The 15,310-nt window shown below is 54.1% G+C and overlaps 1 protein-coding gene across 1 annotated transcript in view; it reads left to right on the top strand.

Annotated features, from left to right (window-relative positions):
- Nucleotides 1–766: 766 nt before the first annotated feature.
- The window catches only part of B4GALT5 (beta-1,4-galactosyltransferase 5), a 37,826-nt gene continuing 23,282 nt past the window's right edge, over nucleotides 767–15,310 (top strand). Inside the window, exon 1 of the mRNA XM_061442102.1 lies at nucleotides 767–941. Coding sequence (XP_061298086.1) covers nucleotides 815–941 — 127 coding nt within the window. The 5' untranslated portion in view covers nucleotides 767–814. The remainder of the gene's footprint in view (nucleotides 942–15,310) is intronic.

Raw genomic sequence — 15,310 nt, 5'->3', positions numbered from 1 at the left:
TGTGCAAAACCACTTAATTATTCTTTAACCGACTGGGCTGCTGATTGCTGGCAGTGCTCATTATTGCGCTGACCGTGATGACTTCACCTGCTCTTCACTTCCGCTCGTCTGCACCCATCACCTCCACTGAGGCTGTGCCTCCTCCTGCACAGTGTCTGGAGGGCACCCAGCACTGTCCAAATGGACCCTGGGAAGTTGAGGGGGGATCAGCCCTTGTTCTGATGCTGAGTGTACCAGGACTATGGCTGGGTGACCTAAGCCCACTGCTCAGTGTCCCGGGGACATCAGTGGTACCCAGGTCTGTGGCCAGGTGTCTGTGGGTCATTGCCCCGTGTGCCAGGGCCATTGCGGGGTGTCTCTGGGTCATTGCCCGGTATCCTGGTCTGTGGCCGGGTGTCCCTGCCCGGTGTCCCGGGGTTATCACTGGTACCCAGCTCCGTGGCCGGGTGTCCCCGAGTACCTGCGCGGTGCCCCGCTGCCATCCCTGGTGCCCAGCTCCGGTGCCGGGTGCCCGGGCCCACCGGCGGCGCTCAGGGCCAGCCCCGGGGGCGGTCCGGGGTGGTCTCAGCCGCGGCCCCTGGCGCTGCCGCAGCGGCGGGAGTTTGCAGCCGGTCCCCGGGGCGCCCGGCCCCGCCCCGCGCCTCCCGCCCGCCCCGCCCCGCCCCGCCCCGCCGCGGCTCATTCATGCGGCGGCGCTGGGCGCGGGTGGCGGCTCCGAGCGGCCCCGGCGCGGCGCCTCCCGCCGGGCCTCGGCGCATGTGAGCGGCGGCAGCGGCCGCAGCAGCAGGGCGGCGGCGGTGCCGCCGCATCGGCCATGCGGTGGCCCCGCGGCTCCCGCGGCGCCTGGCGGCTGCTGCCCCGGCGCTCGCTGCTGGCCGCGCTCTTCCTTTTCTCGCTCTCCTCCTCCTTCCTTTACTTCGTCTATGTGGCGCCGGGCATCGGTAAGCGGTGGGCCGCGGCCCGGGGCGGGGGGACGGCGTCTCTCGCGGGAAACGCTGAGTAATCCGCATCCCCGGCGGACGCTGCCCGGAGAGGGGCGGCCCGGGCCCGGCGCCCCCGGCGGCGGCTCCGCGGTGTTCCTGGGCTGCGCGTCCTTTCCTCCCTCCGGCGCTGGAGAGAGCCTGGGGGATGATTTCTCACCCACCCTTCCCCAAGGGGGTGCCCACTCGTGCCCTTCGGGGTAGGGGCGTCCGTGGGCCGGTGCCGGCTCCCGGTGCGTGGAGGCGCCGCGGAGGTGCCGGCCGCGGGGCCCGAGCGGTGCCGCTGCCAGCGCCGAGCCGGGGGCAGCGATCCCGCTGCTGCTGGAGAGTTTGTTTTGAAGGGGAGCGTTGCCCAAGCGCCTGTGGTCTGAACGCGCTCTCCGGTGGGAATCCTGCGCTTCTTGTCAAGTGGGAAGATGAGGAGTGTGTATTTCAGGAGAGCGTACTTGTCCCTGTGTCCTGTCTCTTAGCGGGCTTCACAGGGGACTGGAGTGGCCGCGTACCCAAATGGCTAGCACCTAGTGCCGGTACCAGCGAGGCTGCGCGCTCGTCTCCCCCGAGATGGGATCGGAAGGCAGCTGTTGTCTCCATACAGTGTATCTCGCTCCTGCAAGGAGCCGAGCTGCTGGTCTGGCCTTCAACCAAACTTTGGCAACAATTTATTTCTGTAAAAGCAACCCTTTCAGAAGAAGTCTTTTGAATGGGAGTTTCTCCTTGAAATGTCATTGGTGTTGCTTGTGCCATTCCTTGCTTGGGCACCTCAAGGAGACCTTTGTGTTCTTTCCAAGATGACTTCCATGGGGTTTTATTTGCAGGTCGTGTCCTATGGCTGCTGCTTTGGGAGCTTTTCCTAGGGCTATGTAGGGGTTGGCTAGCGTGGGGACCCATCTGCTCATGTCCTGGGCTTGGCATCCTGTACCTTCCCATCATGGCTCAGAGCTCTGATGTCCCAATGGGCATGCCACCGAGCTCCTGGCTTTGTCCTGCTGAGCTGCTCTGTGGCATCCATTGGAGGACAGTTTCACACTGGTGCTAATGGTGCTCTGTACACAGCCTGGCTCGTCCTGTTCTCATGCTGCTATGGGGATGTCAGTTTTTTAAATCAAATGCATCCTGCAGCGCATTGTAGGAGATGTCTTCTCCAAGAGCTGCTGTGGATGGGTGTCCTGGGTTCAGCTGTAGCAGTCATTTTTTTCCTTAAACCACAACAATGGGCTTTCCCCTGGCCCAGAGGGAACAGCTGTACAGTTCAGGAAGGGAACTTCGAAGGATGGTTTTGTTCCTTTTTTAGAGTTGTCAAAATAATTTTGTGCTGCCTCTGCATTGTCCCCAGTCCTGGAGGTGCTGTAGGGTATGAAGTACTGTTTAAAACCAGCTCTGTGCCTAGAGGTCTTTCCCTTAGTGGATCTTGGATAACACTGTCATGTCCCACCTGATGTTCTTGCTATCTGCAGTGCTAAAGAGGAGGCAGAGAGGTGAAGGTGTTCTCTGTCCATGGATGCCAGCGATGTTCTGAGTCATCTCCCCATCAAGTAACAAATCTGCTTCTGTTTTTTCCTTTTTCCCTTCTTTCAGCCAAAACTGTTCTGTCATGAAAACCCAGCCCAGTGCTCATGGGGCGGCTGAGCTTGTCCTCCTGGCACTTGGAGGGAGTTTGTTTTTCAGGCCAGAGATGTAAGGAGGAGCTTGGAAGAAAAGTGAATGAGCTAGGACATGAGCAGAACTGGAGGTTTTAATGAACCAGCCATGTGGTGTGTGATGGAGAGATGCCATCAGCAGGGTGTTCTAGGGCCTTTGGCCTGCCCACTGTTCCTTTGGTGTGGTGGGGTAGGGCTGAGCTGGTTTTCTCCAGCTAAAGAGCCTGGAGAAGCCTCTCCTCTAAAACCACCCCTTGAAGGATGTGTTGGGGAAGTGGCTGAAGAAGGACGGGCAGCTCACCAGATAAACCACGGGCAGCGGAGTGGGAAAGTCCAGATAAATGAGACCTGAAACCCCAAGTGAGCTTGAACCAGATGGAGCCTGGGCTTGGAAAGGGCTTTGATCTGCTCAGTGCCACAGGCTGCTGGAAGCGTCTGCCATGGCCAGCATCCCTCATTGGGCCAGCGGCTGGTGGCCCCAGGGCTGGATCCAGGATAGCCTGCCTGGGCTGGGAACATCCCTGTGTCCCTATGGGAATATCCCAGCGTCCCTGTGGCAGGATGTGCTGTACTGTAGCAGAGGGCAGAGCTGGGCCTATCCCTGGGCTCCTGATTTGAGGGGGAGAATTCATTGGCATCACTGAGGCTTGTTGTGTTTGTGCAGTTGTGCACCAGTGCCAGGAGAAAACTGGGACAGTTGCACTTCTGGGTGCTGTCTCAGCGCATTGATGTGGAGCTGGCATGCTTGCCGGATCCCTTGCTGGCTGGAAAAGCTGGAAAACTGCTCCTGGTGTCCTCTGGAGATGGGGAAGGGGAGCCCAGCCCAGGCTGTGGGTTGCCTACCCTAATGCTGGCCTGTTGCCTGGCTGGCCATTGTGTTTGGCTCCTTGCAGCCCAGGTAATGCCAGCGGTCTGCTTGAGACGGAAATGCAGGAAGGAATTCGTGTTTACTGTCAGCAAATAGCCATGCTAGTTACCCTCAGGGAGCCCAAGGTTTTGGGGACTTATGTTTGCATTGTGCTGGGTTTGTGATGCCTCGTGAGCTCCTCATCGCTGTCCTTCACCAAGCGTTCTTCCTATGGAACGGAAATTTTCCTGTGGATCCAAGTTTGTGCAGAGCAATCCAATGTAAACAGGCAGTGCTGCCTCCTTCCCAGCCTCGCATCCAACACCCGTGTGTCCTCCCCATGTGCCACCCTAACAATTCACATCCCCGGGCTCCTGCAGCCAACTCTGAAAGTAAATTACCAGGGACCCGGCTGATGGCACAAATACAGCAGGCTCTGCTGTCATTCGATGCTGTTCCCCGGCGCTCGCTTGCTTTTGTCCCTGCCGTGGCTGGGGTGATTATGTGGGTCTGTCTCATCGTGGCCATTGTGCGCTGGATGAGGCGGCTGATTGTTCTGCTGCGCGGTGAGCTGGGGCTGGGACATGATGGGGCTGGTGGAGAGGCAGCCACTGGAGGATCCAGGAGATGCTCCTGTATCTGCATAGGTCCCCGCTGCCTGCCAGGGGAGCCCTGTGAGGCAGCAGGTATGAGGTGAAGCTTGGACCATTCAGGAGGTTACCTTGCTGCCTTGTTCAGGGGTCTTGTAAACAGCAGGAGCAGGGTAAGGTGCTGTGTGGCAGACTCTGTTTTAGTTACAAGAAATGGCACTGGCCTTGTCTTTGGAATAAGCAGAGCTTGGCATCGGGTGAACTGTTTTATCCTGCTCTGGAGTCCCATGGGCACCTTGGTGGGTGTTCTTTGCAGGGCATATTCCTGGCACTGGGGCTTTTGCCCTTGTGGGGCAGCCGCCCTGTGTGCCCCTTGCTTATCCAGAAGGGATGTTCAGGAATGGGCTGGCCGAAGTTGTTCAGTCTGTGCCTGGACTCAGGGTTGGAGCAAGGATGGTGTGGGTACAGAGAGCATGCTGACATGGAGGAGAAACATTGAGAAGCTGCTCCTATTTAGGCCTGACCTCTGCTCCTGAATTTGTCCAGGGCACTGTGGGTCCTCCCAGGAGCTGTGTTGCATTCCCTGCCTGTCCTGTGTTCCCATGTCATGGTGGCTCATACAGCTTTCCTAAAAACATCTGGTTTTGTGCTCTTTTAACAGGTTTTAGGAAACCAGGAGAATTCCTTTCTGCAGCTGAGAACAGTTATGCTTTCACAAGCTGCTTGCACTGCAAGTTGCTGTTTCATCTTGATAACTCTTGCTGCCACAGTTGGAATTTCTCAGACCTTGGACTTGGTCCTCACTGAGAGGAGGGAGGTCAGGGGCCTTCCCTGGTGCTTGTGTGGCTGCACCAGGCTTTTCTCTTATTGTCTCTCCAGATGTTGGAGCCTTTTTATTGTATTTTGTGCCTTTATACTTAGGTGTGCACAGGAGTCTTACATGGTTGGGTCTGATGCAGGGAGGTAACGCAGAGAATTCAAATTATTCGGTGAAAGATTGACCTGTGTGAGAGCTGTAATCGTCTCTGGCTTTATTTCCTCAAAACTTATCAGGAATTGCTCCAGACCAGTCATACAGGGCATGAGGTAGGAGCATTAGCCCTCAGTCATATTTATGGCACAAAGCCTTGATTTTGATGGGCAGAAGTGCTCTGAAATGCTATTCCTTCTCACTGTTTTGGTGGACAGGAGGGCAGTACTGCAGAGACCAGCAGCATCCTTTGTACAGCTTGTTTGCCACTTTGGTCCCTTGCAAGAGTATTAGATGGCCAAACGTGGCTGGTCCAGTTCAGTTTAGTGCATCAGCCTGGCAGTCTTGGCACAGAGGAGTTCCAGGGTGAAAATGGGAAAATATTTTGCTCCTGTGGGGGGACCCCCAGGTAGGGGGACCATGGTGCTGGGGGAAGTGGCTGGTGAGGCTATGGCTCCTGCTTGGTGGTGAGGAATGGAGGAAGAGCAGTGGTTGTGGTCCTGAGAAGGGGGATGGCACTGTGGGATGGAGCTGGGGCTGGTGAGTCTGGAGTGGGGAGGTTGTGTGGGGCAGTGGGTAGCTGCTGCTTTTGGCTTCTATGCCCTTCTAGTGGGGATGTCAGCAGGGGCCTGCTCGGATTCGGTGGCTGGTAGAGAGAAAGGCAGAAGTGGGATGGCAATGCGGAGCCAAGAGCAAGGGAGCAGGGGATGCTGGCCATGGCAGGGAGCTGGTGCCCAGCTCAGCAGCACACTGGTGAGCTGTGGTGGCCTTTGCTCACCTGGGCAGAGGGTGCAGGTGCCCTTTTGGGGTTGCTGGCTGCTTGCTGGGTGGCTGGGCACTGCCTGAGCACAGGCAGAAGGTGAAGGTGCAGCTTGGAATAACAAAATGAGGCTTGCAGCCAGGCTTTCATCTCCCAGGTCTGCACTGTAACGGAGTGTGGTATCCTCCTGTGAAACACTATCAGTGCTGCCCTCCTTCTCCCTCCCTTTCCCAAAAGGTCTGCCAAGCAGCATTTCACAACGTCAGGAAGGAACAGTCCTGTTCCTCAGTGTATCCCATTGAGGTATTTGCAGTCATTGGATCAGACAGTGAGCCAATGTGGGTAGTAAGAAATCCTTAAGTGTGCCTTGATACAATAACTTGAGCTCAGGATCTTCTGTAATAACATGAAGAAGGAGAGTGGTGACGGCTGTGGGAAATAGCTCCTTTGACAGCAACGCCTTCTTCTAGCACAGAGTCTCCCTAAAGGCCTCACATGCAGGCAGGACAGCAATGCTCGCAATGCATCCAAGGCGTTGGTGATGCAGAGTGTTGGTTGGAGACCACCTTTTGGTCAAGGCTAACAAATTACAAGGTTCTTTGAGGGCAGGTGAATTACTAGGCTTTCTTTGCCTGTAAGCACCTGTGTTGTCTGTCAGGCACATCTGGTTTGGGTTATTTTGCTGATGGGTGTTGCAGCTGCAGGGAGCATGTGAAGAGTTCATGTTTCATCCATCCATCTCTGGAAGGCCTGTCTTATGGAAGCTGATCAGCAGTCACAATCTTCCATGTACTGGTTCATTCCTGCAATTGAAGTGCTTCAAAACTTCAGTGAGCTGCAGTGAACCAAACCTTAAAGCAAAACCATTAGTGCTGTGAGCCCAGAGTCCCAGGACACCTCATCTTCATGGTCATGGGGACCCTTCATGGTCAGCGCTATCAGGCACTTGGTCACTTCAGGTGGCAGCTGGCTGTGGAGGAGATCAGGGCTCTGACACTACTGCTTTGTTTGCTGAGCTGATCGACTGCCTCTTTTCCAGGTGGAGTCATTAATTGCATTAACTCAGACAGCATCTGCTCTGCAGGGCACAATGAACACCCCAGGGACCCCTGCAGGGAATGGAGATGAGCAATGTGGGAAGCTATATGTTTGCACTTCTGTATATTTGAATGCTGTTTCTGGACTTCGATATCCAAGCAGTGCATGGAGTCTTGAAATGCTTAATTTTATTGCATCTTCTGGGGAACCTGATAACGGTGGCACTGGTGACCTTCAACCAGTGGTGCTGGGTCAGGCTCTGCAGGACCCTCTGCTCTCCCTGTGACAGCACCAAAGGGTGAATAGTCTGGAAGAGAAACTGATATACCACTTTACAGAGAGAGAAAGTCTTCCCCTGAACAGCTTTATTTTTAAAACATCATCATTACAATACAATGTGTGTTTACTTTGACAAAATCTTCACTGGGTTATTTTAGTAAAGTTTATTTTCATACTGGCTTTTCCTTCTCCTTTTCATTTGGACTGTTCTGACTGTGGTTTGGTCTGACAGCATTTTAGATACCGGTGTGTTGGGATGGTTAATGTGTGATGGGAGGTTTTTACATGCAGTGGGCATTAGGCCTGTTTGGAGATGGAGCAGGAAGTGTATAGTGAGGCTGTGCTCTGGAAATGCAAGAAAAAAACCCAAATCGGATTTTTTTCGAGAGATATTCTGTATGTTTTTTGGAAGAACATGAAATTGAGGACATTAAAAACACGAGGGCTTTTAGCATCACCCTGAGCTGCTCTGATTTTGAAAGGAAAGGTAGACTGAAAAGCTGAGGGGTGAAGTCGGTGCCCGGCAGTAAAACTACCCTTGGCCATCCTCATCTGCTGCTTGGGAGGATCCCGGGGTGATGGAGGGACAGCATGTCCCATTGGGTGCAGCTATAGCATGGAGTGTGACTGGCAGAGCTGTGGTGCTTTCTGTCCATTACAAAAGGAGTTTTCTGGGTCTTGCTGGTGGTTCAGACCTAAAGTGGAAGAACCCGAAGTGAAGGAATGGGCTATCATGCTTGGGGGAAACCCTTGAGCTCTGTAGTGGCTGTGGGTGTTCTGCATAGAGCCACAAGCTTTAGTACACCTTATTGACACTTAGCTTTTCCAACACACGTAAATATTACTTCAGGAGTGCAGGAGACTTGGTTTGAGCTTCTGGTTCCTGGCTGCATAGGGAAGGAGAGGAGGGTTAGTGCTTGCTTGGACTGGGCTGTAGTTGAGAGCAAGTGACCATATTGTGTGTGACTCCTGAAAGATTATTTTATAGTGTTTTTGTTTTGAGGTGCAAAACCAAAGAACTCCTTTTGCAAACCTGTGGTTGTGTGTGGTGGCCCTGGACTGATGTGAACCCCTCCAAAGCCCTTGCTCTGTGTTCAAGTCTTGTCCTGGGGCCCCTCAGAAGATGCCGTTGTGGTGTTGGCCAGCCCCCCTTGCAGCAGAGGGGACCGCAGCCAGGGTGCCTGTCCCTGTCCCCTTGGCTTTTGCAGTAGGGAAGAGGCTGCTTCCAGGGGATGTAGGTTCAAAGTAACACCATGGTTTATTCTCTGGGTTATGCCTCAGTTTCCCTGCTCAGTGGGAGTTTGCTGTGTTAGAAAGCTGCTGTTTTCCTTCCCTGACGAGCAGGCACATTTCTGTGTGTGAAAACAGTGCCTCCAAAGCTGTTCTCTCCCTGTGCCTCTCTAATCTGAAAGGTAAAGCGTAGGAAATATTTCTGTATGGAGGATGCTACTGCACACAGAATGGCAGAAAACAAATACAGGCAAAAACCCCATTGCACAGCTGTGGATTGGACTGTGGTGTAAGCAGTCTTCAGCCAGTGTGTGTTTGCTTATCTAGGGAATTCGATGGCAAAATAATTGATCGGTTGTACTTGAATGCTATCGCCATACAAAGCGATCAAAGGAACCACTTGAATCCTGGCACAGTGTTAGCCACCTCCTTTGCTTTGGAGAGGCTGGGGACCAATCCGGGCTGAAACTTTAAATATGCTGATCTGCTGCCAGGAGGCTCCTGTGCAGGGATCAGAGGGTTACCCTGTAATGAGGAGGATACGCTGGCGGAGGTCGGTGTCATGCCTGCGATAGGGGAACACGTACTCCTAATGCATGGTGTCTCCCCTCGGCAGCAGGCTGGGAGAGGCTGTCTCTGGAAGCAGGGATTTTGGACGGAAAGCAGTGATGGTACAAAGCATACAGCATGAAAGAGGAAAGCAAACACTGCAGTGCACCGGGTACTCAAGTGCCGATTGGTATTTCTTTCCCTCACCTACCTGGCAGGAAGAGGAAAGCATTTCATTCCCCTTCCTGCCTCCCGTGCCCTCTGCGTCAGCACGCTGGCAGGAGGCTGCAGGAGCCTGGTGTGACTGGTGCTCCCATTGAAACACCAGCGGGGTGGCTGGGAAGGGCTTGGAGGGGAGACTGCGTGCAGTGGGAGGCAAAGGGGGAAGCTCCTGGGAGTCAGCGAGGGATGCACAGACCGCAGGTAGATAAACCTGCTAAAATGGCTGTATTCCACAGCAGGACAGCCCGGGGCTGTTGTAGCTTGAAACTAGAGCGGGCCATGCCCAAGGCATGCGGTGTTTTCTGCAGCAACCTGCTCCGAGGGAGAACATAGTGGGTATTAAGTTGCTATCAGCAAACATGGGGCTTGCTTGCAGATGAGGACCCCATGGAGGGTGGCCCCTGGCCACAGCGGCTCTGGCAGGAGTGTGAAATGCTTCCACACATGCAGCTCGCTCTCATTCTGCAGTCATTTTTTTTCCCCCTCAGTGTTTTTCCAACTCATGTCTTGCTGCCAGAGCCCATATTAATAATGCATGACTTTTTTTATGGTGCTTCCTTCCCGGCATCCCTTTCAGCTGCTGAGTCAGAGAAGATTGTTATAGCAGCAACCTCTGAAGCAGTGAAATGCCCCTGCAATGCTCAACTGCTGTCATTTATCATCCTGGCTCCTCTGCGGGCAGCCCTTTGCCTTGCCCGGCTCTGGGTGAGGATACCAGTGCCAAAAGGCTGATTCTGTGCTATGCCAGCTGGTGACTGGTGAGATCCGCTCTGCTGAGCCTTCCTGGCTAGTATTTGATTAAAGCAGATACTGCTTCTGTTCACTGCTTTTTCTTTTGGTTTTGAAATCCTGTGAAGTTGTTTTTTTTTCCCCCTGATCTGCCTAAGATTGTGCTTTGGAATTGTGCCCAAGACCTTATTTTTTCCTTCTTCCTTCTTACTAATTCTTAAACCATTATTTTTCCCTCCTCCCTTGCACTCCCCCTGAGATTTATGCCTGGGCTTTTTAAGGTAATTGAGATGACAGAAGCCACATAATGTGTTAACATGGTTAAATTAACTTAAAATCCTTCCAGTGGCTGTTGAAACGTGCCTGGCTGCTGCAGGAAGCCTTGGAGCTGCTAATGGAGCAGGGATTTGCAGAGCTCCTGCCTCTTAGTTGAGATCAGCCCCTGGGGGAGGTCACCTCCCTGCAGAGCTGATCCCTGCATGCTGGGTCTGAAACCCAGGGGGAAATAGGGAGCAATAGCACTTTTCAGGGATTTTGTCTTATAATGACTCAAATAATAAATACAGCGTAACCTCGGGAGCAAATATCTCCTGTCCCATATCCTAGTGTATTTTTCTGTTTAGGCAGGAGCGGCTGTAGGGGGAATTGCTGGTGGGGAGCAGCCTCAGGCTGGGAAACAGCATCCTTGGGGCTAGAAAACAGCATGGAATTATAGAATAGTTAGGGTTGGAAAGGACCTTAAGATCATCCAGTTCCAAACCCCCTGCCATGGGCAGGGACACCTCGCACTAAACCATGCCACCCAAGGCTCTGTCCAGCCTGGCCTTGAACACTGCCAGGGATGGAGCATTCACAACTTCCCTGGGCAGCCCATTCCAGTGCCTCAGCACCCTTACAATAAAGAACTTCTTCCTTGGATCCAATCTAAACTTCCCCTGTTTCAGTTTGAACCCATTACTCGTTGTCCTATCACTACAGTCCCTGTCCTCATAGTGTTCCCCTGCTCGCTGTTCTGCCTCTCTGCGCTTTGAAAGACTCGCCTGTACACTTATAGAGTGATCCCAGAGACAAGCAGGATGGGAGCAGGGCTTGCCTGGGGAAGGAGGGGTTCTTTTCGCCAGACTTCCCAAGCTGCCTGGTTCCCCCATATCCTGCTGTTGGGGATGGCACGTGTACACCCACACTGGTGTCTGTGCTGGGAACTGCAGAGAAGTGGGAAGAGAGGCAGCCTGGGACCTGGAGGGAAGTGGTGCTGCTGCTTGTTACAGCTGGTGAGCGCTGACCAGAGCAGGCAGATGGTGATGCTGCCCTTGGGAAATGGGATGTTTGTGATGCTGACCCTGGCTGCACACCTGCATCTCGCCTGGAGCCAGGCTCTTGTTCGTCCAGCAGCTGGAATAGTTGTCCTTGTTGTGATGTGCTTCCCACTCGGCACCAGTCCTTTCTGTTAAGACTCTACAAATGCTGTGCTGATTCATTCCTCTCAAGGAAAGGGAAGCACAACTGATATGGTGTGAAACTCCCCCAAAGCTGCAGTGCATCCTCCTCCCGTGCTGCAGCCTGGCTCCCTCACTCAGTGATTTCTCTTGCTGTGGATTTTATTTAGGGCTTTGGTTGCTATCGGGTGCCCACTGTCCTGGCTGAAGGTGAGCCCGGAGACACTTTCCCTGTGCCCTTCAGCAGGGAAGGGGCTTTCTTTCCATGGGTGGCTTTTGCCTGTTGCAGGGGGAAACTTTGCAGGAGGATCCCATGAACTCCTGTACCTTGAATCCATATGGGCAAGCCCTGTGCCTCCTTGCTGCAGTCACCAGTGCTTCTGCCTGCCTGGGCTGTGACCCCATGGGCACCTTCAGGCTGCAGGCAGCCCCGCTTGCCTGGCAGTGAAACGCAATGCCACCCACAGCTAGTGAGACGAGTGACTTGCTTCTCGGCTAACAAGATTTAGGTGGATTATGCTATGTATTTAATCAAGGGCTAAGCTCATTGCCTTATTTGAAATGGATCAAAGCCTTTGAAAATGCTGGTCTGGAGACCAGCTACTGAGTGGCAATATTATTCAGCTGTGTTTGCGTGGTGTGAGAGTCGCTTTCGAAGAAGCTGAGTAGTTCAGCAGGCAGGTTGCAGACTGCAGCAGTGACCAAAATGCAGAACCAGATGGCAAAAGTGAAATGATGGGGAGGTAGGAGCGTGCAAATGTTAGTCATCCAGCATCCTGGATCTAGGGGGGAAAGGCTTCGTTCTCTAGCTTTCAGTTTGAAACCATGTTTCCAGCTACCTAGAGCTCCATGTTGGTAGGTAAGGGAGATGCTCTGGCATCAGGCTTCCACATCCTAGAAAAGCAGCTGTGATTTTAGTGTGAGCTTGTGTGGCTCTGCAGCAGGGACCCCACACCCCCTGCAGCGGCCATCAGCAGCACTGGAGCTCACAAAAGCCTCATCTCCCCTTGTCCTGGTCCCTGCAGCAGCGTTGTCCTGGAGCCCTGCAGGACTTTGGATGTGGCAGCAGAGCTGCTCATGCTGGTTGCAGAGGAGTGAAGCAGATGATGCCTCTTTTAGCCCAGAGGCGCTTGCTCCTTGCCTTGGCCTTTGCCGTGCTGGAGGCGTGCTGTGTGGTGGGAGCCCACGTTTCACAGCAAGAGCAGCTCTCCCCATTTTGGGGCTCCTGCTTGGCACAGGCTGGTGCTGCCCTGCCTGCAGCTTGTCCCCATGGGGGTTGAGGGGGCTGTGTGCCCCCTCCCGCACCCCAGCACTGTGAGCAGTGTGCGTGGACATGGCAGCAGATCTGCTGCACAAGGTCTGTTTCTGCCTGCGGGCAGGGGGAAGTGTTGCTGTAAGCAGATAGTGAGGCAAGTTGAAAGTGACTTTCCAGCTATGAGCTGTTGTGCTTGCTAGGGTCTGCCTGGGGCGGTAGGGTAAGGGCATCCAAGGTGCACAGCTATCTCCTCATTGCAAGGTTAGGGGTTCTTTGTGGGGAGGAGTGTTTGTGGGTGCCCAGTCCCTGTGTCTGCACTCAGCGTGATACGAGCATATCCTGTGCTGCTTCACCGGCCATCAGCTGGGCAAGCTGTTGGAACACACTGGCTATTCACATCAGCTTTCCTCTTTCTTGAAAACAGAACTTTGTTCCAGTAGCCCCTTTTCATCTCGCTACCATTCAGCATAGGAGGGCAGCGCAGCTCGCTGCTGCTCTTCCACTCCATGGACGTGACTGCAGAACTGAAAACACCCTGACCAGATGGCTCATGTGGAGGAGTTGGGACTGGGGGGCAGGTATGGGAAACTTCTGCTTTGAGGTGAACCAAGATGTGCAGTTCTTACACAGCAGCAGGTGCCGGTGCTCCCCACAGCATCGCTGCTGCTTCCCCATTCACAGACCTGGCTGCCCCATCTCTCCTGGACATGGCCTGAGCCCTCATACAGGGCTCCAGAGCTTCTTGTGTGACAGCCACATGCAAAGTGTTCCCATGTTTAATTTATTGCTAATCAAACCTGCAAATGAGGCTTTGCCTCAGTTCTCCTTCAGCCCAAGCCTATTATGCATCCTCCTGCTCTAACCTGCATTTGTAATTACAGGCAAGGATTGGTCAAGCATCCTTTTGCGTTTCAGAGGCCTCAGCAGACTTGCTGGCTTGCAATCATCCCATCAGTGCCTGCTTTCTGGTGTCTTGGGTTGTATTAAATGGTCTTAAAGTTTCTAGGCTGCAGCAGTGGGGGGTGTCTGCTGGTACCTGGCCCTGTTAAACTGCTCCAGGGCTGCTTGCTTCGTGCATTGGGTTGGGAAGGGGCTGTAGGGCAAGAGCGGATGGAGGGAGCAGTGCTAGGGGGGTGCCCAGGTTTGGAGTGCTCTAGGTTAGCCCTGCTTTCACCTAATTAGAACAGAAATAAAGCCAGTCAACACAGTAATTGTCTTGTTTGCTGCTGTGCTGCAGAAAGCTGATGGCAAAGCAGGGCTCACAGTGGGTGCTGACACCAGTCCTTCTCCCCCTTTGCATTCAGGGCACTGCATCTGTGTGGCTCGGGAGTGGGTCAGGAATCCCCCAAACTGCAGGATGCTGCTGAAGAGCAACATGGCACTTACAGGGCTATGTTTGCAAAGCAGTGCCAGGGACTCAGCTGTGTGGAGGATGGGGGGGGGCAGAGGACACTGGTGTTCAGCCATAATGCCCCTGAGAAGCAAGCACAACCTGGCCAAATTGGATAACTTGAGTGGATAAATTAATCTGCAGTGAAGGGCTGGTGCTTTGGCAGGGAGGAGGAGGGTGGGCTGGTGCCATACTCTGCGGGCTGGAGGGGCTGTGGGACACCAGCTCTGATCAGCACCTGGGGATCAGCACATGGCCCCTTGGGGTTGCTCCAGCCTGGAGGAGTCCTGCCCAGCTCCTTGCAGCCTTCCCAAGCCTGGGGGTGTCTGTAATAGCTGACCCTGACCATTTGGAGCAAGGGGGATGTTGGGAGAGGAGGAGGTTAAGCCCCTGATGAAGCTGCCTTTGCTTCCAGCTGTCCTGCACAGGGCTCTTCCATTGCCAGGCACACTTGAGGATTTCTTATTACCCACATGGGCTCACTGTCTGATCCAATGACTGCAAATACCTCAGTGGGATACACTGAGGAACAGGACTGTTCCTTCCTGACGTTGTGAAATGCTGCTTGGCAGACCTTTTGGGAAAGGGAGGGAGAAGGAGGGCAGCACTGATAGTGTTTCACAGGAGGATACCACACTCCGTTACAGTGCAGACCTGGGAGATGAAAGCCTGGCTGCAAGCCTCATTTTGTTATTCCAAGCTGCACCTTCACCTTCTGCCTGTGCTCAGGCAGTATCCAGCCACCTAGCAAGCAGCCAGCAACCCCAAAAGGGCACCTGCACCCTCTGCCCAGCCAAGCCAAGGCACCTTGGCCCTGAGAGCCCTGGGGAGCTGCTCAGGTCTGTCTTCACAAGATGCGTGGGGACATACGTGGTGTTTCGGTGTGTTGTTTTTAGGACGCAAAGGAACCATGCCACTTCCAAGACCTGAGAGCAGCTTTGATGCACTTGCAAGTTTTAACTTCCCATGGTGAGGTTGGGATCAGAGGCTGAGGAGACATAAACGGGAGCTGGATACAGAGGGGGCAGAAATGGGAGGTGGGCACCTATGGGCTCTGCGTACAGTCACAGGGAGTTGCTTGGGTGAAGCCCATGCCGGGATTACCACAGCTTCAGGTGAGCACTGGGGCTTTCCCCTCTGCATCTGTGACTGAGCCCAGGGCAGGAGATGCCACGGGCACTGGCCCTGCACTGGTGCAGGAGATGCCAATGTTTGCTTTCAGAGGTTGTGTTTCTGACCCATTCCACCCTCCCTGTTTGCATGCTCAGCGTACCCTGGGGCCTCCGCATCTCGCCCTGCCTGGGATCTGGTCATGCAGGATGGTGCCAGCAATGCTCCCTCCCGGCTTTCCCAGAGCCCAGCCTTGTGCTGTGGTGGCAAAGCACTGAGCTGCTCCTC

Source organism: Pezoporus flaviventris, unplaced genomic scaffold (assembly GCF_033815535.1).
Source record: "Pezoporus flaviventris isolate CSIRO_AGI_PZ_B2104156 unplaced genomic scaffold, CSIRO_AGI_Pfla_v1 ptg000213l, whole genome shotgun sequence".
NCBI classification, from domain to species: Eukaryota; Metazoa; Chordata; class Aves; order Psittaciformes; family Psittacidae; genus Pezoporus; species Pezoporus flaviventris.
The sequence above is the reverse complement of the archived record's forward strand: the minus strand, read 5'-3'. Positions and strand labels throughout refer to the sequence as shown.